Source organism: Guillardia theta (genome assembly GCF_000315625.1).
Source record: "Guillardia theta CCMP2712 unplaced genomic scaffold GUITHscaffold_21, whole genome shotgun sequence".
NCBI classification, from domain to species: domain Eukaryota; class Cryptophyceae; order Pyrenomonadales; family Geminigeraceae; genus Guillardia; species Guillardia theta.
Window position 1 is genome coordinate 406,162 of NW_005434653.1, and position 20,323 is coordinate 426,484.

The 20,323-nt window shown below is 51.3% G+C and overlaps 8 protein-coding genes across 8 annotated transcripts; 4 read left to right on the top strand and 4 right to left on the bottom strand.

The window, feature by feature from the left end:
* GUITHDRAFT_151768 (hypothetical protein) lies at positions 1–526 on the bottom strand (the record flags this gene model as incomplete). The annotated part of the gene is made up of 2 exons (XM_005835451.1): positions 302–526; positions 1–249 (listed from the first exon to the last, which is right to left on the bottom strand). Coding segments are annotated over exons 1-2 (187 nt in total), but the record flags the coding sequence as incomplete, so codon positions are not given.
* A 2,198-nt stretch (positions 527–2,724) lies between these two features.
* GUITHDRAFT_105674 (hypothetical protein) lies at positions 2,725–3,944 on the bottom strand (the record flags this gene model as incomplete). The annotated part of the gene is made up of 8 exons (XM_005835452.1): positions 2,725–2,749; positions 2,803–2,939; positions 2,985–3,034; positions 3,140–3,214; positions 3,257–3,311; positions 3,381–3,428; positions 3,477–3,741; positions 3,886–3,944. 8 exons carry the CDS (start codon positions 3,942–3,944, stop codon positions 2,725–2,727), a joined length of 714 nt encoding a protein of 237 aa, XP_005835509.1.
* A 1,439-nt stretch (positions 3,945–5,383) lies between these two features.
* Positions 5,384–5,976, top strand: GUITHDRAFT_151769 (hypothetical protein; the record flags this gene model as incomplete). The annotated part of the gene is made up of 2 exons (XM_005835453.1): positions 5,384–5,629; positions 5,690–5,976. Coding segments are annotated over exons 1-2 (329 nt in total), but the record flags the coding sequence as incomplete, so codon positions are not given.
* A 2,940-nt stretch (positions 5,977–8,916) lies between these two features.
* On the top strand, positions 8,917–10,502 carry GUITHDRAFT_105676 (hypothetical protein; the record flags this gene model as incomplete). The annotated part of the gene is made up of 4 exons (XM_005835454.1): positions 8,917–9,047; positions 9,094–9,592; positions 9,645–10,427; positions 10,476–10,502. 4 exons carry the CDS (start codon positions 8,917–8,919, stop codon positions 10,500–10,502), a joined length of 1,440 nt encoding a protein of 479 aa, XP_005835511.1.
* A 751-nt stretch (positions 10,503–11,253) lies between these two features.
* Positions 11,254–12,065, top strand: GUITHDRAFT_151770 (hypothetical protein). Its single transcript, XM_005835455.1, has 4 exons — positions 11,254–11,323; positions 11,530–11,563; positions 11,618–11,718; positions 11,766–12,065. Exons 1-4 carry the CDS (start codon positions 11,291–11,293, stop codon positions 11,877–11,879), a joined length of 282 nt encoding a protein of 93 aa, XP_005835512.1. The 5' UTR covers positions 11,254–11,290; the 3' UTR covers positions 11,880–12,065.
* A 57-nt stretch (positions 12,066–12,122) lies between these two features.
* On the bottom strand, positions 12,123–13,105 carry GUITHDRAFT_136647 (hypothetical protein; the record flags this gene model as incomplete). The annotated part of the gene is made up of 7 exons (XM_005835456.1): positions 12,123–12,188; positions 12,261–12,320; positions 12,430–12,480; positions 12,525–12,593; positions 12,643–12,738; positions 12,792–12,878; positions 13,064–13,105. The coding sequence occupies 7 exons, from the start codon at positions 13,103–13,105 to the stop codon at positions 12,123–12,125; spliced, it is 471 nt and encodes a 156-aa protein (XP_005835513.1).
* A 1,210-nt stretch (positions 13,106–14,315) lies between these two features.
* On the top strand, positions 14,316–16,869 carry GUITHDRAFT_162389 (hypothetical protein). The gene is made up of 9 exons (XM_005835457.1): positions 14,316–14,428; positions 14,593–15,203; positions 15,250–15,369; positions 15,418–15,534; positions 15,581–15,640; positions 15,711–15,818; positions 15,864–16,326; positions 16,399–16,503; positions 16,802–16,869. The coding sequence occupies exons 1-7, from the start codon at positions 14,329–14,331 to the stop codon at positions 15,867–15,869; spliced, it is 1,122 nt and encodes a 373-aa protein (XP_005835514.1). The 5' UTR covers positions 14,316–14,328; the 3' UTR covers positions 15,870–16,326; positions 16,399–16,503; positions 16,802–16,869.
* A 1,057-nt stretch (positions 16,870–17,926) lies between these two features.
* On the bottom strand, positions 17,927–19,876 carry GUITHDRAFT_105679 (hypothetical protein; the record flags this gene model as incomplete). Its single annotated transcript, XM_005835458.1, has 1 exon — positions 17,927–19,876. The coding sequence occupies one exon, from the start codon at positions 19,874–19,876 to the stop codon at positions 17,927–17,929; it is 1,950 nt and encodes a 649-aa protein (XP_005835515.1).
* Between the last annotated feature and the right edge of the window lie 447 nt (positions 19,877–20,323).

Genomic DNA, 20,323 nt, shown 5'->3' on the forward strand with positions numbered 1-20,323 from the left:
AACCTTGCAAGTCAAGCTACCGATCCCAACTCGAAACTCCGACAGGGCTCGATAACGTCGCAGATCTCGCTCCCTCTCCCACCAGGGGTCCAGGCGCAAGCAGCTACCAGTCAGGCCTCCGCTGCCTCCAATCCCAACCCATCATATTACTCTCAATGCTTTGCCAGGAGTTATCAGAGTGACGACATGCGTCGTTGCTACTTCTGTTGCCAGTACTTGTGCATGTTTGGGCCCGATGCGCCCACCAATGTGAGTAACCTTTCCCCGACCTCTTGTGGTTGGTTCTTGACACTCTCAACAGGTAACTGGATTCCTCATCCAAGGGCTTTGTGAAAGTCTGTGCATGCTGCATTGCGGATATGGACGTGCTTTGCCGGTTTGACATGGTAGGGTGGACAATTATGAGGCGAAATGTATAGAACGAATGTTAATTCCCGAAATGCTTTATTAGAGACCTCAGAATCATGCGTAAACATTACTCGTGCGTACTTCGGAGTACCAAACAAAATAAAAAGAAAAATCTTGTAAACAATCACGACCATTATCAATATCAATACCACAAATTCATCGGTAGCCGGTTTGTTCGTTTCAAAAGATCACATTTCGTTTCGATAGCATCTGTCCACAAACAACCCCATGAACAGCCTTGCACAAGCGTCAACCAGACCTAGTATGTGGCCATATTGTCATCTTGGCTGGAGTTTTACAGCATGGAGTTCTTGTTGCCTTTGTAAGAGACTAAGACACAGAGAAATAACAGAATAGAGGTGACAGCAACGGAGTTTCATATAACCACAGTCACGCGAAAAACAGGGACAAGGTCTTTTGTCACCTTGCGTCATTATGGACAGCATGCACAGTGAGTGTGGTGGTTGTGCGTAGTTTACCTCCTAGTAAACTTAGAGACTTCTATTTCCTGCTTCTCAATCTTCTTCATCCTTACTTTACTCGTGTCGTTGACAATCTCTGTGTTGTGTATACAACATTCTGGAAGCGAAGTGGTTGATTCATGACCTCGAAACAAGGAAGAGGAGGAAAGAAACCTCAGCCGGAAAGGAGCCCTCAACCTCGATCTAAGCAATCAGGAGCATTTCAAACAGAAATTGCTGAAGAGAGTTCTGAGGAAGAAGTCGAATGGAGCGAGCGGCTGCAGCTGCAGCAGCAGCAGCTTTCTCCGAGTCAGACCAGTGGATCTTTGACTCAACCTTATAGGGATGGAGATGTACAACGTGAAGCGCTGTCTAGCGCGGATCAACGGGCCCGAAACAAGAGGGATACTCCCTTGCGAAGTATTCTGCGATCAGCCTTCAGGAGGCAACTCAGAGAGCAGCCTCCCCTGCAACATCGGTACGTCTGCCAAGCTCGGAAAATTTTTCATCCGACCCCGTCATGTCCTCGCCAGTGGCGCAGGACCGAGCTCTTCTCCTTCTTCGTCGAATGTGTGCCCTCCTGGCTGACACCACGCAGGACGAGCGTTTCCACATGCTCGCCAATGCTGCCGACGAATTTGCGACAGCCGACGCTGCTGCAACACCAGAGCTCCCGCATCTCGCACGGAAAGTTACCCTGCAAGATGCTAATGCTGATATCTATTCAGCTGAGGAATCAGCTAGCGCTGAATCCTCTGATCAGGAACCAGTCCTCTCCAATCGGACTCTCGTGAATGTGCTAACGAACTCCAAGAGTTTCAATTCCAGCCGCATTCCGATGTACAAAGGTTTTGCTGATCCCCGCTCTGTCGAAGAATTCCTTCGTCAGTGCAACCGCGAATTAATCGCTCAAGAGATCCCAACTCGCAAATGGGTGAAGAGCATCACGCCGTTGTTCACCAACGAAGTGATGGTGGTGGTAGAACGTAAGTACGGAAAGAGTCTCGAGGCCATCAACAAGCTTAAATGGGATGAATTTTCAACTCATCTAAGTTCGTGTCTAGCCCCAATGCGGCAAGCCAAGAATTATCAGACTCAGCTTGATCAGCTCAAGCAGCAGCCCAACGAATCCGCCTGGGCGTACTTGACTCGCGCCACGACACTCTTCGCAACGCTCGAATCGCAGGTAGGGTCAGCCATACTGTACTTCAACGATCAGCCACTCCGGAAATTCATCAAGGGATTTTCGCATACGCCGACGCGCACGTCTATCCACACATGGTTTACGATTTATCGCAGTCAGTACGGACACGGAGAAGACATGTTCTCTCGCCTAGTCACTTTCATCACAGCTCTTCTGGACGATGGTGAACCGCTAACAGTGTCTAAGCAGCCTAACTCAGCTGCTGCTAACGCTGCGCAGACCTCTTCGCACACGAAGGCCAAAGCCAACGGTGGGCAGAACAAGAAGAAGTCCCACGGTAAAGAAAACCAGCGCAAGCAGAAATCCATCCGTTGTTTTTACTGTCAAGAACCGGGTCACATCAAGCCGGACTGCGAGCAGTACAAGCGCGAAGTCGCCCTCCAGCAGGAGCGCCATGAGAAACTCATGGCCACCCAGCACGAACAGCATGTTCAGCTTTTAGCTGCTCTTCAACCGCTCGCATCGCGCGCGGGAAACGAGTAGCGGCGGCAGGCAACGAGAGGGGAGCATCACTTGCTCCTCCTGCCGCTGGTCTTTGCCCCAGCCCTCTCTTACCAGGTAGCAGCGCTTTACCTCCTCATCGGAGCTCGCTAAGCCATTTCGTGCTGCCGCCTGATCGGAACGCGTCGTGCTCAACGGCCGCGTCCCTTCCTACGGGTCAACTACATGTTTGCCCCTGCTTAGCCCTCAGCCGTGGCGACGCCTCCGCGCCGCTTCAGCTCGCCTTACCCGATCTTATTCGGCTCCCCGTTAGCGTCAGCTCTTCCCGAGTTCATGCTCACCAGACCGTTGCCCTGCTCGATCACGGCGCGACGATCAATATCATGTCTCAGCAGCTTTTTCAGCAGCTGGGCCTCTCCGAGACTCTGCTACAGCGTGATACTCAGTTCACCGTGCAAGTTGCGGACGACCGCCAAGTGCAAACCCTCGGCGCCGTCTCGCTCGCCTATCGCATCGGCCGCTTTTCAAGCAAAGATACGTTTCATATCTTGCCACGTTGTTCTCAACCCCTGATCTTGTCCCTCCAGTGGATACATCGTCACAACGCTGTATACGTTCCGCGGACCCGCGAAGTGTTCGTCGATTCCCCCAAAGCTCGACGAGCCCCTCCGATTAGCTTGCCAGTTCAGCATCAAGTGCCCTACAAGGACTCGGTCTTAGCCGTGACAACCGTCTCGCTCACCGATGCTCACGCTCTGCGCGTCGCCAATCCTAACGAGGAATAGTTCTTGTTGCACCTGCATGTCCCAACGACAGCTTCCGCCTCGGCCTCTTCCGCCGACCCGCCAGTGGGCGCCCCCGCTCACCTTGCTCAAGCCCTCTCTGAGGAATTCGCCGACGTCCTCGTCGACGACCTGCCGCAAGGACTTCAGATCAACCGTCCCCCTCAGTTTGACGCTCACATTCAGCTCAAGCCAGGGACCTTGCCCATTAACTGCAGGCCATATCGCATCCCCCTTCATCTTGAAGGAGAACTCCAGGCTACCATCGCGTACATGCTCGAACACGACATCATCGAACCCTCCAATAGTGAGTTTGCCTTTCCTGTGCTTTTCAGTCGACGTCCCAACGATCCACGCTCCCCAACTGATCCCAAAAGCTACCGCTTTTGCTGCGACCTTCGCCGCTTGAACCAAGTCGTCTTGAATCAGCAGACCGCCGCAACTCCTGCCCGTCGCACAACCGATGAGCAGCTATGCATCACTACGCTTGATTGTATCAAGAGTTTTTGGCAGGTACTCGTACGTGTTCCTGATCGCCGATATCTCGCGTTCATCACACCGATTGGTCACTACCAATACAAGCGCCTACCATTTGGATTCATCACTGCCAGCAGCATATTCCAAGGATTCATCCAGCAGGTCCTCCATGATCTACCCCACACGTTTGCATACATCGACGACATCGTCATCGCTACGTATTCCACCTGGGAAGCTCATGCAGATCACGTTCGCGCCGTGCTTCAACGCTGTCGCGAGCATCAGGTCTTCCTTAAAAGAGAGAAAGCTCAATTCTTTCGCACTAGTGTTGACTTCTTAGGTCACCGTGTCTCCGATGACGGCGTGACGACCCAACACTCCAAGACGGCGGCTATCTCCGCGTGGCCGCTACCGACGACTACTAAACAAGTCAAGATGTTTCTTGGACTAGCTTCCTATTATCGAAAGTTCATCCGCAACTTCTCGACAATAGCAGCCCCTCTGACTGACCTTCTCCGCAAGGGCGCTCAGTTTCAGTGGACTGCAGCATGTCAAAGCGCGTTCGACAACCTCAAGCAAGCTCTGACGTCTCAGCCCCTCCTGCATCACTTCGACCCGTCCATTCCGACCGAAGGCGTGCACTGCGACGCGTCCAATGTCGGGATAGGAGGCGTACTTCTACAGCAGCCTCCCAACGCCCCCGCCCGCGTCATCGGATTCTACAGTCGTAAGTTGACTCCGACCGAACAACGCTATCACGCGACCGAACGAGAGTTACTCGCAATCAAGGATACCATCCTTTTCTTCAAGTTCTACTTGATAGGGACTCCATTCAAGGTCTTTACTGATCATCAAGCTCTTACGTATTTCCAGACACAGAAAGACATCAACAGCAGATTGATTCGTTGGCTTCAAACGCTCAGCGAGTTTGCAATCACCGAGTACTGTTACGTCAAAGGTTCTCAGAACGTCGTCCCCGACGCTCTCAGCCGTCAAGATGAAGTTCCCCTCTCGACTGCAGTCGCTCCTCATCACGAGCAACTCTCTCGTCAAGAGGACGGCTTCTTGCTCGCCTTCACCGTCAGCGCCTTGCAGCCTTTGTCGGACCAGATTCAAGCCGCCTACGAGACGTGCGACTTCTGTCGTCCTCTTATCCAACGTCTCCGCGCCAAGTCTTCCGTAACTTCTTTTCATCTGGATGATGAGCTTCTGTTTTATACAGATTCGCTGCGCCGCATCCGCCTGTGCATTCCGCAAGCATTGCGTCGAGAAGTTCTCTTCCGCGCCCACGACCTTCAGTCCCACCTCGGGTTTTCAAGAACCTACCTTCAGCTAGCAGCAACTGTTTATTGGCCCCAGCTTCGGAAAGATACCGAGCTTTACATCCTGTCATGCCAGCATTGTCTTCAAGGGAAATCTTATCGACAACGACCAATGGGAACTCCTCATTCCCACGCCGTTCCCTCGACACGCTTCGAAGTCGTCAGTCTCGACTTGCTGACCGGACTCCCACGAACTCGAGATAAGAACGATGCCATTCTTCTCTTCATTGACGAGTTCACAGGGCGAGTTTATCTCACCCCTTGCCGTAAATCGATCACTTCTGAACAAGCTGCTCAAAAATTCATCGAAACCGTGTTTCGATCCCAAGGCCTTCCTCAAGTCCTTATCAGCGACAACGCTGCCATCTTTTCGTCCAGATTCTGGAACGCGCTCTTCAAGATGCTCAACGTTCACGTGAAGCATTCGTCGCCTTTTATGCCTCAAAGCAACGGTCGACCCGAGCGTATGAACTCCGTCGTCCTCGAAGCACTGCGTATCTACACCACGCAGTATCCTCGAGCCGATTGGGATAGGTACCTCCCCATCCTGGAGACTCACCTAAACTCAGCTGTTCGCCGTCCCATCGGTGCCAGCCCTTTCGAAGTCATGTTCGGCAAACCTATCAGGACACAACTCTCTCTGCCCTCACCTGACGATCATCAGGACGAGACCCTCGCCTCCATTCGTGAAGCAACCGAAGTCAGCGCCGAAGCTGCCCGAGCTGCTCTCGAAGCTGCAGCGCGAGCCACCGAAGCTCGCCTTGCGCAGGCCCGTCGTCCCTGCCGCTATCAAGTTGGAGATCTGGTCTGGCTCTCTACCGCCAACCTCAACATCCCCGACGCCGCCTCGAAGCTCAACCCTCGCTTCGTTGGTCCCTTCCGCATCCTGGAATTTGTTTCAGACAACACCGTTCGTCTCGACGTCTCTCCTCGCTTCGCATCGATCAGAAACACCGTCATCAACATCAAGTGGCTTGTCAAGCGCAGATGGAGCGATGTTGTATGGAGCGATGTTGTAAGTTGTCAAGCGCAGATGGAGCGATGTTGTATCCATGAGGATCCGGAACCTCGGATACTCGTCGGATACTCTGCCGGATATTCCCTATATAGGCGGACGCATCTCGTGCGGACGGCCTCCTGAATTTCCCCCACTTGCATGCACAGTGAGTGTGGTGGTTGTGCGTAGTTTACCTCCTAGTAAACTTAGAGACTTCTATTTCCTGCTTCTCAATCTTCTTCATCCTTACTTTACTCGTGTCGTTGACAATCTCTGTGTTGTGTATACAACAGTTTCCAATGACACGGGACTTGGCCGCATGCTTCCGCACAAACATACCTGCGTTCACACATATGTGCGATTCACCCAAATCTCAAAACAAATGCAAGTTCCATTCACAACGTTCCACTAACGTTTGTGAAGATGCAATCATCAGGTGGACACCAGACATGAAAAACGATGAAGCATATTACGACGAGCAGGCACTGCTATTATGCCTATTTCATTTTCTTTTTTTTTAACTGTATCCGACGCGTTGAAACTGTCCCTCGTGATCAGCTGACAAACCCATGTGACTTTGTGTGTGGTAATCTCAAAAACATTGTCCCGTTCCCGATTGGGTCTGTGCATAATACAGCGCTTCGTATCCGAAATTATAAGGTTTCGCGTTAGCAAGAACTGGATCTTCCGAAGCAATGCTTTTACTGACCGGGGGTAGCGTGATCATCGGAAAACATGTCCTCGCAAGATATTTACTATAGAGCCAGGGCCCCGACAGACAATGGTACAAACATTGACTATGGGCATACAAGATCGTTGGGGGACGGGTGACAGGGGCTGGAAAGCTGACACGATGACAGGATCCCGAGATTCAATTACCACATCGCTTCGCTTAAGCCGGTGGAGTAAAATCTAGGTATCCAGAAGGGGAGGGTGGACACGGAAGTAGACAGGGTGGGGTTCGAGGAGGGTGTGACTTACGGAATATGGGTGGGTGACAAAGTGCCTGGGTGGGTCCGGACTCATCGACGTAGGAGATCGGAATCTTCTCCCTTGTTCTGCGGCCCAAGGGACCCCTACCCCCTTCAGTTCTATCACCCTGACCCCATTTGCCAAGGCTTCAGGATACGACTGCTAGCGTACAAGCATATCAAGCATGGGATGTAGGGTGGGGTACTTAATAATTGGGTTGTATAAGAGAAATATCTTCACTGGGTTTGGCTATTGCTGCCGGGTGGGTGGTATGTAACTAAATTGTGAAATCCGACCTTCTTGACTTCCTACCCTAACCCCCCCCACCCCACCGACCCCCTCCACCCCTCACCCCCTACTCCCAAGCCACCTCTTGACCTCGGATGGAACCAAAGCTGACCCAGGATGAATTCGTACCCAGGTAGGAGAGAGATGTTGGGGGTTCATTTTTTGACCTACAAGGTTGGGTGACAAGGATATGATTTACAGGGGTCGGGTACTCCCAAAAAATGGGGTGCTTTGATATGAGTTGTGTCATTGAAGGGGTACTTGACAAAGGAGGGGTCCAAATTATACCAGTGTAGAAGTTTTCGAAGCGGAAAAGCAGGGTTATACATGGCACAAAGTCATTTCGATGGTGGGGTGATCGAATATTGGAACTCCCAGGCTGGGTGGTAGTTAGGAGGGGGTGTAAGATGACGTGGAGGATTCTCCATTTTTCAACTTCATGGGGTGGGGTAGAACGGAAGGCTTGATGGAGTCAAAGGGGTGGAGGGTAGTGCTGGTCGATTGACCACTTGTTGCCAGTACCAATGTCACCGCTATCAGTTGGGACCTTTGAGGTACCAATCAAGAGCGTGAAATATCGATTCTGCAACTAACTTCATAGGTACATCCATCGCCCCTTGACTTTTTTACTACTCTCACCCCAAATTTGGGATACAACCCTTTCTCCAGTGCGTACCATCTTCATACCCCCGACCCTACTACGCTTGATACCCGATAGGGACCCCCCCCCCCTGCACAACGACCTGACCTTGATAGACCCGATCGACCAGACAAAAGTACCCCTCTCCCCCGGAGATATTTTATATAGGGTGGTTCAAGACAAAGGATTCACCCTACCCTTGTAGATGAAGTATTCACCACTACCCCGCAACAATCCAGCCAAGAATTTGGTCCTGCATAGGTAGGGTACGCCAAAGGGAGGGTATGCGTGTAGGAGGTGGGGTGAGTTACGAAGCAATTGTGGTAAAGTGGAAAAGGACCCTTGGGTGGGGTGGGGTACCTTGCCAGAGTACCAGGGCGACGTGGAGGGGGTTGGGGTCAGGGTATCAGGGTTGGGTCGGTTTGCACCCTCCTCCTGCCTCCTCGGTACAGCCTCATCTCCTCCGCATCCTCTGGCCGCGTCAAGAACCTGTCGCCCACCCCCACTCCTCCCCTTCTTCCCCTTCTGCACTGAAGCATCTCAGGACAGCCCTCTCGCTGATCTTCGTTTGCATGGCAGCTTCTTGGCACTGATCTTATCGAACGCTTGCAGGAGCAAACGTTTTCGATCAGATCAAGAACCAACGCGACTGCAGAAGCAAGCGGAATATCCTTGCTGCGAAGAGCCAATCCGAGCAGCATCAAAACTCTCTTTCCTTCTTCGTCCCTCTCATCCCTCTTGACGCGGTCCATCCACATACTTTGTCTTCCCAGGCGAAGTAAACATTTGCGGAGGAGCCATTTCAACCATCCCAACGTAGGAATACTGTCTTGTACACGAAGCAGATAGAAGACCCTTTTAGTTCTCCTCTGTTGTTTCGCAACAAGAGCACCAGTAGAGGCCTTTCATCTTGCCCAAAGGAACATGAAAGTCTTCGACCTCAACCTGCGATCATGCGGATTGGATGCCGGATGGTTCTGCGCTCCCGCTCGGAGCTCAAAGCGCTCATGTGGGAGTGGATGGGGAGCATGTATCGATCTTCCTGATAGCAACAGGTTTGATTTTTCTGCGTGAAGGATTTGGAAGTGACATTTGCTGCAGGGAGTTCGTACAACCTGAAAGCAAGGCGTTTGTTCAGGATGACATTCTGATTGATGCCGATGGGCTTCACGTCAACAACAAGAAGTCTTTGCACCAAGAATCAGAGCTTTTTCTTCTCCTACAAACAGCAAGGAGAGCATCACAGCGCCATGATGATGATTCGTTGTCCACAGCTTCAACACACATCGACGACGAACCAACAATGATTTCTGCAAATCGACTCGCAAAGCACGCCGGGGTGCCATCTATCAGTGACAAAAGGAAAGACAATCGCTATATTCCACCAGTATGGAGGACTGCAAGCACCAGTTCGGACAAGAGTCTTCAGCTCCCATCGCTCACTGGATTTAGCTCCAGTTTCTCGCAAGAGGGTTCATCAGGAAGGAAAGAAGTCAGACTCTGCAACATTCAGAAGATCAAGGAAGTTGGGAAAGGCAATACTGCAACTGTTTGGAAGTGCATCGATTGTTCAGACAGAAGAACCCTTGCTGTAAAAGAGGTGAATGATTGATACCTTATGAAAAACGATTTACTTACTCCTTCTGTTTTAGATGCCAGTGGATCGGGATGAGAAGAGAAAGGACATGGCACTTCGCGAAATGGTCACAATGTTTGGGATCGATCACGCTGGAATCGTGGCTTGTCACAATGTTTTCTACTCCAAGAACATGTTTCATATCGCCATGGAGTACATGGATGCAGGATCGCTTCTTGATGCAATGCGGAGGACCTGTCGCCAATCGGGGAGCTACACGATGCCTTTGCCTGCCCTGGCGCATGTTTGCCAAAAGGTTCTCAGTGCCCTGGACTTCCTGCATGAAGGCATGCAACTAGTGCATCGGGACGTAAAGCCTGGAAACATTTTGCTTTCTGTCCAAGGGGAGGTGAAGCTCGCTGATCTTGGTATTTGTGCACAGCCGATTACAGAGGGTGGATTGCAAGAGGAAAGTACCGGGGTTTGTGCGACACCTGTTACAGAATGGATCGGAACAGTGACGTACATGTCTCCTGAGAGGTTGTTGGGAGAGGCCTACGGCTACAGCGCAGACATGTGGAGTCTGGGGCTTGTGCTGGTCGAGGCTGCCATGGGGAGATACCCTCTGACGCCTTCGGACTTTCAGGGAAACTTGCAATTCTGGGATCTTCTTGACATCGTGATGTCTGAGTCAACTTGCGCTTTCAAGCTGCTTGAGGGACTCGACAGGGAATATGATGAACTTCGCACTTTCACAGATGCTTGCTTGATCAAGGACGGAGTTACCAGACCCTTGGCTCGAGATCTGTTTGGACATCCGCTTTTGAACTCTGCAGACCAGTCTGTGTTTGCACAGTGGGTTTCCAGAAGTTTGACAGAGCGGGGTTGTGACATTCCTGATTCCCAGTGTCTTGAGGTTGATGGTTGGGCTTAGGAAGATTCTCATTTTCGTGCTTTGAGAGCTTTAGCTGATTTTGCATTTATGTTATTCATTACACTGTACTTTGTTTGTTACCCAATGCTTGTGTGCTGTCGACGGTCACGTTTGCAAAGTGCGTCCCGGACTCCCGTCTGAGAGTCCGCGGCACTCAGTGACTTCGGCTGAGTCCCATTACGAGGATCGGACACGGTGTATGATCGGATGATCCGTGGCATGAGCCAAGTGCGCCGGGGGCTCCACGCACCGCACGCGGCTAGCGGCACCCCCGCGGGCCGGGGGCCGGCCGCCGCTCCTGTCGTAGACGGTGATTATTCTGCCAGAGCCCGGCGGGCTGATGACCATACTAGTGACCAGTGACTTTAGTAGTGACTAGAATGGCACTGCAACTTAGCCTACTACGGTACATAGCGCCCCCCCCGCAGTGCTCAGCAGAGTAGCCTGCTACCCCGCTATGGGCGCGGCCTACCCGGCCGCCAGCCCGGCTGGCATACGGTGACCCGGCCGCCCGGCGCAGCGCGGCCGCTTGAACGGTCACGCGGCGTCAGTCTCGGCGATCGGACGGCCGCGGCGGCGGCGCTGGGCCCGGCGGCCCGGCGCTGAGTTGGTCCGGGCAGTGAAGGGGATGAGGGATGCAGTGGCCTTTCACAATGCACAGGATGATGCGTGAGTTGGGTGGGGTGCCGGCAGTAGCCGCGTTGGTCAGTGGGCTTCTCCTTGTCATGATGGTGATGTCCTTGAGACCGAGTCCCACTGAGAGGGTTCTGCTGGAACGAAAGCATGCTATGCCTACTATCTCCCGGCGATTGCGCTTCCAGGTATGAAGGAATTTTTAAGTACCTTGGCGTCAATTCTTCGATGAAACTTGATGTCTGTGCTGAGTCATATGAAGATACGTTGTAATCATTGTTGTCTCTTGTTCTGCTCCAAGACTTTGAGCTCTACCTGTTGGCAGTCATGTGCGTCGTGTTGAAAACTCTCGATGCTCAATGGTGCATGATCCATTTTGACTTTCTCTCTCCAGAAATCAGCAAGGCTTGCATATTTAAATAGTCCAGGTACTGAAAGCATTATGAACTTTGCAGAAGATTTGACATCCGATTGGTTTACAGTAGGAGCGAGGCAAACAGCACTTTGGGATTTCGAGGAGGGGGGGCCGACGGTGGCGGACGTAGCAGGAACAAACTACAACCCTGTTGTGCTCGACGACGCAGTACGTTTCGCTCTCTTGATTGTAACTTTCGATGAGATACTGAACAGGTGTCAAGGAGAGGTTATCCGCCTCTCAACAGCGGCTGGGAGGAGTGGGGCTGTGGAGGGAGCGATAGCATGATGAACGAATACCCTTGCTCGCACTATTACTATGATGACTGAGGCAGAGGCAGTTATAAGCAAGAGAATGTACATTAATGATTTGTTTTGCCGAAACCAAGGCTCCACATGCGAACTGCCGAAGTCCAAGATTAGAAGATGTCGGTCTGATCGCTGATCTTGGCAGTTCAGGACCAACGCGAATGCTGGTAGAGGCTAGTGCAAAGAATGAAATAACAACGAACATTGAGATGAAAGTTTCAAGATCCATGGAGTAATCTAACACCCCACTTGCTCGTTGGGCTATCATGATATTCTCAAAAGAGCATGGACTCCCATCTCTGTGTCGAAAGCTTCGCTCCGTGACCCCACCTGCTCGCACCCATTACTTGATAGTTGGTCTACCAAATTCAGAGAGCGCGCATCTGTCGTCAAGGATCTCACCGCCAGCTTTTCGGCTATTCGCTTGAACGAAGAAGGCATGTTGGCAAATTCATCCGTCGTCTGTTCCTCGTCATTTCACCAGGCAGGCGAGCAAAGACGACAGAAGAAGAGGTTGTTAACAAGGCTTAAGACAAGAGAGAGGAGGGAATTGAGTTTCAGATGCGCATACCATTTCTCCAAATACTTTGTAACTTTGACTGTCGCTGACTCTTGCGGTTAACTGATGCAATTCAGTTTCGAAACCCTCACAACTCCTTTCACCACCTGGTCGAAAGTTATCTCCCCGTGTTTTACATCGCGCAGGTATCCCTTCATAAGGCGAATCGCATCCGCCTGATCCACAACATCACCTTCCTCACAACACGTAAAACTGACGACTTACCTTGCTTCTTGCCTTGATTTCCTTGCCCTTGGGATCTCTGTCTGACACAGGATCCGCCACTCCGCTAAATTTCAGGAGGACATGTTTGACTTTCATCTGGCATGCAGGCATTTACATGGGAAAAATCCTGCAGAGCCAAATCCTCTCACTGGGCCATCTGCCTTTTCCTTCTTCACGGGCTTCTCTGTGTCCCCGACCGTATCCCTTCCTCGCTTCGAGCTGCTCGCTGATTCAACCTGCAGGAATTTAGCACACTCAGCCTCCTACGGTCATAGTCCACAACATGGAACAGCGCGCCTCCATCCTTCGCACCCAATCGTACTTGATCCCCTCCCTGCAGCCTTGTCGGCTCCTCAGGCGAAATCCTCTTCACAAGATGATTGTTAGACACCACATCGCAAGAGGTTCTCCAGTTGCGAACCTTTCCGTTCAGGTAAGTGCCATGAGCAGAGGACTTGTCCATTATGTACACCTTGCCATCATCCTTTTTATTCGTCACATTTCCATGGACAGAACACTCCTCCTCAAACCTTCTTGTAAGCGATGATCGCATGCACCCTTGAGCATGTGGGGTAGCTCAATGTGCAATTAGCATCTGTGTTCGATCGCCCGAGGACGAGGTAGGGCCTGTAGCAAGCAAGGCACTTAGAGAGATCTTGCACAAGGTCTCAGCTCAGACCTTCCATCAAAGCGAATCGTTTTGGGTCCCTCGCTGCCCGGTTCCAAGTTTTAGTGCGAGTTAGGACAACGTGGAGTATTGGTTGCATGCATCACTGTATCTCCAGCTAATCATGATCTATCTTCCACTTTCATCTCTGTCTTTTTTGCCGTTGCTATGGCTTTGACTGTATTTCTTGCTCAATAACCTTCACATTTCAAGTAGCACTGAATTGTCAAGAGGATCCTCTTGACAATTCAGTGCTACTTCGCTCCAAATACAACCTGTCTTTATAAGACGTATTCCTCTCTTCTACCCTCCTTCATTCTGCTCTCACCCAATCATCTCATCATGACCCTATTTCATCGCCTTCAATTTTGACAAGGTGTGCAGGAGGGACAAGGATGGAGACGGGTAGAAGGGAAATCGTAGATGAGGTGAGAATGGCATGCGGAACGAAGAGAAATGCTGAGGATAGAGATCCATTTATCCTAACTTCAGCTCTTACCTCAGCATGTTTGTCATCTGAAACTCGTCGTTCGGCGGCGCTACTGCCCATCCGGGCATGCCACCTGCTGCCATTGGATCCTTTCCTTCTTGATAGCCCTCTTCCCCGCTCCTGCCTCCCGGCAGGCCCGCGCATGTTTGCCGGGGCTCCAAACAACACTGCCGGCAGTGGGCCACTCCACCCACCCCACCCACCCCACCCACCCCACCCCACCCACCCTTTCATTGTAGGTGCCACCACACCCTACCCCACCCCGACATTCTAATAAAAGTACCTTCAGAAAGGGGGTGCAATGGAATATTCCAGAGGATGATGAGATGGACCGGCGTGTGCAAAGGTGAGTTTGCATTTTGTACCGGGGTGACCCGTTCGTTTCGTTTCAACTTGAAAATCAAGATAAACAATTTCAAGAGTATGGTTTTTATTTCAAATTTTACGAAGTGATGAGAAATTTTGAGAGGTGCAAAACGGGACATCAAAAGGGGTGGGGGTAGTGGGTGGAACCCCAAGAGACGCGGCAATGTTCGAGTTTGTGGCGGCAGCACTTCAGGCGATTGGCAGCGACGGCCATGCAGTTCAGTTGGACTCAGCTGACTGCTCTTACTTCTCTTGCGACCACAGTGAGTTTTCTTGACAAAAAGCCTGCAGATATGCATGCATGTCTTTTCCACCCGTTACAAGTATTATGGCATAGAAGTGGAACAGAGGATTTTTGTTTGGGTCTTGTATCGTGTCCCGATGTTTGCAAGAAACCGTGTGACTGATTATTCTGACGTACCTTCAGGCAGCGACTATGTTGGCACCCTCTCGAATGGGGCAGATGACAAGCTGACCACCGACGGAGTGATCTACCCTGCCTACAGCAGTGGAGCCCAGGATGCAGGAAGCAGTCAGCTGACTCTGGTTGATGATGGCAAGACTGCTTTGTATGAGCTCCCGGACAACAGCGCTGACTACGTTGGCACTCCTCCTGAGCCCTTGACTGGAGACGGAGTGATCTACCCTGCCTACGATCCGTCGTACTCGGCAGTGCCCAACGACGTCAACGCTGCTTTGTATGAGCTCCCGGACAACAGCGCTGACTATGTCGGCACTCCTCCTGAGCCCTTGACTGGAGACGGAGTGATCTACCCTGCCTACGATCCGTCGTACTCGGCAGTGCCCAACGACGGCAACACTGCTTTGTATGAGCTCCCGGACAACAGCGCTGACTATGTCGGCACTCCTCCTGAGCCCTTGACTGGAGACGGAGTGATCTACCCTGCCTACGATCCGTCGTACTCGGCAGTGCCCAACGACGGCAACGCTGCTTTGTATGAGCTCCCGGACAACAGTGGAGACTATGTCGGAAGCGATGGTTCCCTTCTTGGGGACGGAGTGATCTACCCTGCCCAGGTAACATCGGTCGCTCTCCTTGCTTCCTTGCTAATAGCATATTCAGGAGAAGGCTATCCCTGTCTCTATGCTCGCAGAATCTGCAAGCCATGATGGTGCCTATTATTGCGCTGACACCTCCGATCTTCCCGCCGACGCTCAATGCGGAACTGAGGTGGTTGATCCGGTACTTGGCCCAATGAACACATTCATCTGGTAATGTTCGTTGTCCCAGGTTCTCAAGCCGATCGAGTACCCTGTGGCTGCTGAATTGGCTGCTCCTGTTGTTACTGCGGTACCTGCCAAAGCCGGATCTCTCGCCAAACCGGCCCGTCCAACTCCAGGCCACTTTGTAATTTACGTCGAATCGAAACTTCTTTGTGGTGACAACAAATCAGGTGCTCATGGCTCCAGCTGCTTTGTTTGGAGCTGCTGAGGCTACCATGAGCAAGCTCTCGGTGAGTTTTCAAGTTGCATCTGCTTACTACCATGGAAGGGTGTAGGTGTTCTCATGCAAAAGTTGCGCAGGACCCTAAGGAAACTCGTGGTTGGACCGAGTTGTTTGCGGAGAAGACCACTGCAGCTGCGAATGCTGTTACACCTGTTGGAGGTTATATCCTAAAGTCTGCTCTAAAGGTCAACACTACTGTTTCTTTCGCGTCGGAGTAACATCGTGTGCAGGCTTAAGTTCCTCGTCAACTCTATGGAACAGTTAAGTGAGGGGGATGGTTAAGCGTGCCTTGAAAAATGTGAAGGTGTGCGTTCCTTTTCTGTCGTAGGATGTTGTGAAACTGTTTCAAACAACGCCCTTCAATTATATACAAACGCATAAACGACAGCGATTGCTCAATCACAGTTTCACATGCTACATCCAAGTGTGCTGTCCCTGCATATGGTTCAAAGTCCATAGGCTGCTGTCAAACAAACCATCCATGTAGCAAGTACAACCGAGTATATGCACAGTCTAACTGTCATCGAATAACCAAGAAGCTTCCAGAACATGGTCATGATTCATAACATGTGCTTGAAAATGAGGAAGCGAGATTCTAGACGTGGCATTTATCTCCTGAACTTTCCAAAAATGTGCAGGAGAATAACGAAGGCAATGAAGAGCAAGGAGACGACAAGAACTGTCGTCGGGCCGCTGTGCAACGTGAAAGTCAATGCGGAGTAAAATAATGTGTGAAAAACAAGTGAATGGCATGGTTGTACTCACATTTTCAATCCCGCTGCGTCATCGGTGTAGTACCTCCAGATGCCTCCACCTCCACCTCCTCCACGATTGCCGCTTCCAGAGTATCTCTTCACAGCACCCCCGGTTCTGAACGTATTTGTCAGGAAGAAAGTTACTTTGGTCAGGTGCCGAAGTGGCATTCGACAGACATATGGAAACAAACAACCTTCCCAACTTAGAATCAAGTAATGGTGCAATAGAGTCACAGAGATTTCATCATGTGAAGAGATGAACAGCAATTGAAATAAACTTGCCGCAGCCATTCACACCTAACTGAGTACCAGTCGCCCCCTCACACCAACCGGCCTCCCTCACACAATCCCATATCCAATGCTCTGGACATAGCAAGATCGGGAGCACGAATGAGAAGATCGTCGTTCAATACCTGTTGCCCTGCTTGGAGGGAGTGTTGCTGCTGTTTCCTCCTCCTCCTCCGCGCTTGCTCACAGCTGTTGATCCCGACCTGCTCTGCATCCTCGGCTTTGCCACGTCCACCCTACCCTACCCACCCCTCCTTTTGAGAATACTACCCCTCGAATTTCCTGAACCCTAGAACATTCGTGCTCTAAGGTTCAAATCGAAATCTTCAACAGGGATCAGAGTGACACTACTTGATTTTTACTTGAGGCTCATAGCTGATATTTCTTCTCTATGGTGCTATCCGTTGAGTACGAAACACCCACCCACCTTTTGATACGGGTTGTCACCCCCCACCTTCAATTTTTTTCATACACCCATCCATTGGAGGCCGCGCGTGCGTCTTTCTTGTTCCGTTACAATGTAACGGCATGATTCAAAGCTCGCCCGCCACTTGAAGTTCCTCCTGATTGTCCTCGTACCGTGCTTTTTAACTTCACTTTGAGTAAAGTGAAGTTCGCATCATTGATATCCGATGCATCATATGCCTTCGCCGCCGCTGTCGGACTCCGAGCCGAGTCTGAGTCGGCGACCCCGGCGGCCCGGTCACCCCGTCCCGTTGCCAGGCCGGGGTGGGCATAGCGATGCGTCACTGAGTGTGGCAGGCCCCGCCGGGCTCCGAGCAGTGACCGGACTCGGGACTGTGACCAACTCCGGCAGCCGCTGGAGTCCGACTCACGGTTATCATTGTGAATATAACCTGCCAGGCGCCCTGGTACTGCGGTAGCCGGACGGTACCGCCGGGCCCGGCCGTGATCACTTACCATATGCTCACTGTGGAGGCTGGGTTTGAAATGGTGCAGCCTCAGTCCCTCAGATCCACCAATTCTGTTCAAAACCGTATCAACAGAGTCTCGTGATGTCAATGCTGCTATGAATATCAGGCTATTGTGCTACATGTCTCTACCAGCACGACCAGATTTTCTGAAACGGCCTTGAATCACACATGGGTCTGGTTATACTTCAACCTGTTCTTCATAGAAAGGATGAAGTACGAGTCAGACACAAGGAAATATTGGCGTGTGGGTCTTCCATGTCGGATCCATAATTTCGACGGAAATTTAGAATTTTGAAATTTTATGTTTTGTGTCGTTTAGCTAATAAGAGGACTCTGTTTGTCCAGAAGCCTCTCCACGTCTACGAAGACGGCGCCATACTCGTTCTTTAACCTTTCAAGCTCTGCTATCAATGCGCTCCTCCTCGGCCCATGCTGAGAGTCGATGGTGCTCTTCAGTCTAGCCCAGGCATCTTCAATGGCATCCTGGTATGGGTGCGTGTAGCTTATCTCAAACGTCGACGTGTTGAAATAATACGTCTTCCCATCGATCTTCCCCGTCTGCGGAACCCAACCAGTCAAAGGATTTTGTTTGATGATTTCTTGTTTACGTTGCATTGCTTTTCTGCGAAAGAGCTCCTCTGACTTCTGACTTTGCAGCTCCATTTCTTTTCGGCACATCATAATCTTTCGCTCAAGTGTGGTGTACTTGGTCAAGAGATCAAGTTCGTCAGTCGCACATTCGCAAGCTACTGTCCATTGTGAGATCAGTTTCTTGTGATTGGCTCCCAATCGTTTGAGGGCTTTGTAGTGTCTCTGCGCAGCACTTGCCCGCATGCCTAGCCATCGTCGATAGCACCTTTGGATGACCAGCGCGGCCTCCGGTAACGACTTGAGGAGCTTTCGAGCAATGCAAGATCGGAAAGCACATTGCAGAGTTCTGACTGCCTCGTACGATCTCGCCTTTTCGAAACTTTCTTCACAACCAAACATTCGAATCCTGTACTTCCAGATGTTGTACTGATCTTCCTGGCTCTTTATCATGTCCATGTGCTCTACCATTCGGATTCTGATCAGCTCTTTCACCTTGGCATGCTGAACATGTATCCTCTCCAGGTATCTTCTTTTTCGGAGCCACCGCCTCACATGGCTTTGAAGTTTGTAGATGGTCTTTTCGAAATTTGTCATGGAATAAATCTGAATTTCTTCCAGGGGCTTTCGAAGTACGATCGACCCCATGCGCAAAGACCGTCTTCCAGTGCTCTTGTCGTTGGAGGGCTGACTCCTGATTTCGCTGTCGGGGTTGAAATCTTCGTGGAGGAGCTCTAGAACTTGAGAGTGCGGGAACGTTGGGGCTTCTCCTTCACTCTCGTACTTGGGATGGCTCGAAACTTCAGCAAGGTATTGATGCCTGTCGATGTACTCCATGTCGTTTGATGGAGACGTGGTCGACGACATAGCTTCCATCTGCTGCAGCTGGTTCAAGTCATCTTCAGAGATCTCGTATTGCAAAGTCCACTTTCCCTCCTGCAACGCGCTCCTTTCTAATGATGGAGAAGGGCTCCTTACCCCAGACTTTAGGCTCTGCCGAAGAGTTTTTCCAAGGAGAGTCGTGGAGTTGACCAACGAGTCCATGTTCTCAACGTCAGAGCCGCAGATTTCACCCCACAGTCTAGAGATGTTTTTCCTTGATTCCAGCAGTGACGACACGGCCAGACGGACCTCCATCGACACGTTGGAACCTTGGTCGTTGGATATCAAGGTTTCCAGTTCATGGGCGACACGGGGCGAATTGCTATAGACCAGCTCGTCTGTCCTTGCCCCTCGTCCACCTCCATGTACTGATCGCTCCTTTCCTGTCCATGGTCTCGACCCTTTCTTCGGGGACATGCTGAGCCGCATGAAGCGTCTGGTATTCTCCCTCCTCACTTCATCCCGCTGCCTGGCTGAAACCGCTCTTCTCTGCCCATCACCATGTGATCGACGTGTCGCAATGACCCTACATATCCTCGTGTGCAGATTCGTCAGTATTTCATCTTCCAGCTTCCTTCTGGACTCTTCTCGCAGTCCGATATCTACTAGATCATGCTCGCCGCTCGGCAAATCATTTGTCATCATCCTCCTCACATCTGAATTTCTTTTTGCGATCATGGTGGTGAGCATCTTCACGACGAAAGCATCGCTGACATCTCCTTGCGACAATGTTGCACTTCTGCTCAGTCTCTCCTGCATGGTCGGTTGTATGTACGACAGTGGTGATGTGTTCATTCTCGGGGTTTGAAAGATGTCTCCTCAACAGTCTTAATCCCCCCAGCGCAGTGAAGGCTTCGCTACATTAAAGTTTGGACTACGTTGCTCATATTGGCAAGCACTTCATGCCAAACTTCTCTTCACCATCAGAACACCATGCTCTGTTTGCGTTCTCTCCACCGCTTCCCTGCGGTTGAAGCATAGAGTAGGGGCTGAAAGGGCCCTCGGTACCCCTACCCCCCCTAACAAAGCATACTACCCCGACATTCATCGACCCATCAAACCCTCTGAGGCGGAGGCGCTGGGATTTCCCCGATAAAGATCATCCCGACATGGCGAAGAGGGGAGGAGAGGGAGGGAGGAGGAGGAGGGTCAAGGGGAGCGGAAAGAGGGAGAGCAAGAGTCAATGAAGAATGCGCACTTTGACAAAGAGAAACAGATACAGGGGAGCACGAAAGATCGAGC

Bases quoted from the DNA above. Each gene is read 5' to 3' on its own strand.
- GUITHDRAFT_151770 (XM_005835455.1), top strand. From the start codon at position 11,291: ATGCCTACTATCTCCCGGCGATTGCGCTTCCAG. The intron at 11,564-11,617 runs GTACTGAAAGCA...ATTGGTTTACAG, and splicing joins TGCATATTTAAATAGTCCAG to TAGGAGCGAGGCAAACAGCA. The intron at 11,719-11,765 runs GTACGTTTCGCT...GATACTGAACAG, and splicing joins CTGTTGTGCTCGACGACGCA to GTGTCAAGGAGAGGTTATCC.
- GUITHDRAFT_162389 (XM_005835457.1), top strand. From the start codon at position 14,329: ATGTTCGAGTTTGTGGCGGCAGCACTTCAGGCGATTGGCAGCGACGGC. The intron at 15,204-15,249 runs GTAACATCGGTC...TAGCATATTCAG, and splicing joins GAGTGATCTACCCTGCCCAG to GAGAAGGCTATCCCTGTCTC. The intron at 15,535-15,580 runs GTAATTTACGTC...ACAACAAATCAG, and splicing joins GTCCAACTCCAGGCCACTTT to GTGCTCATGGCTCCAGCTGC.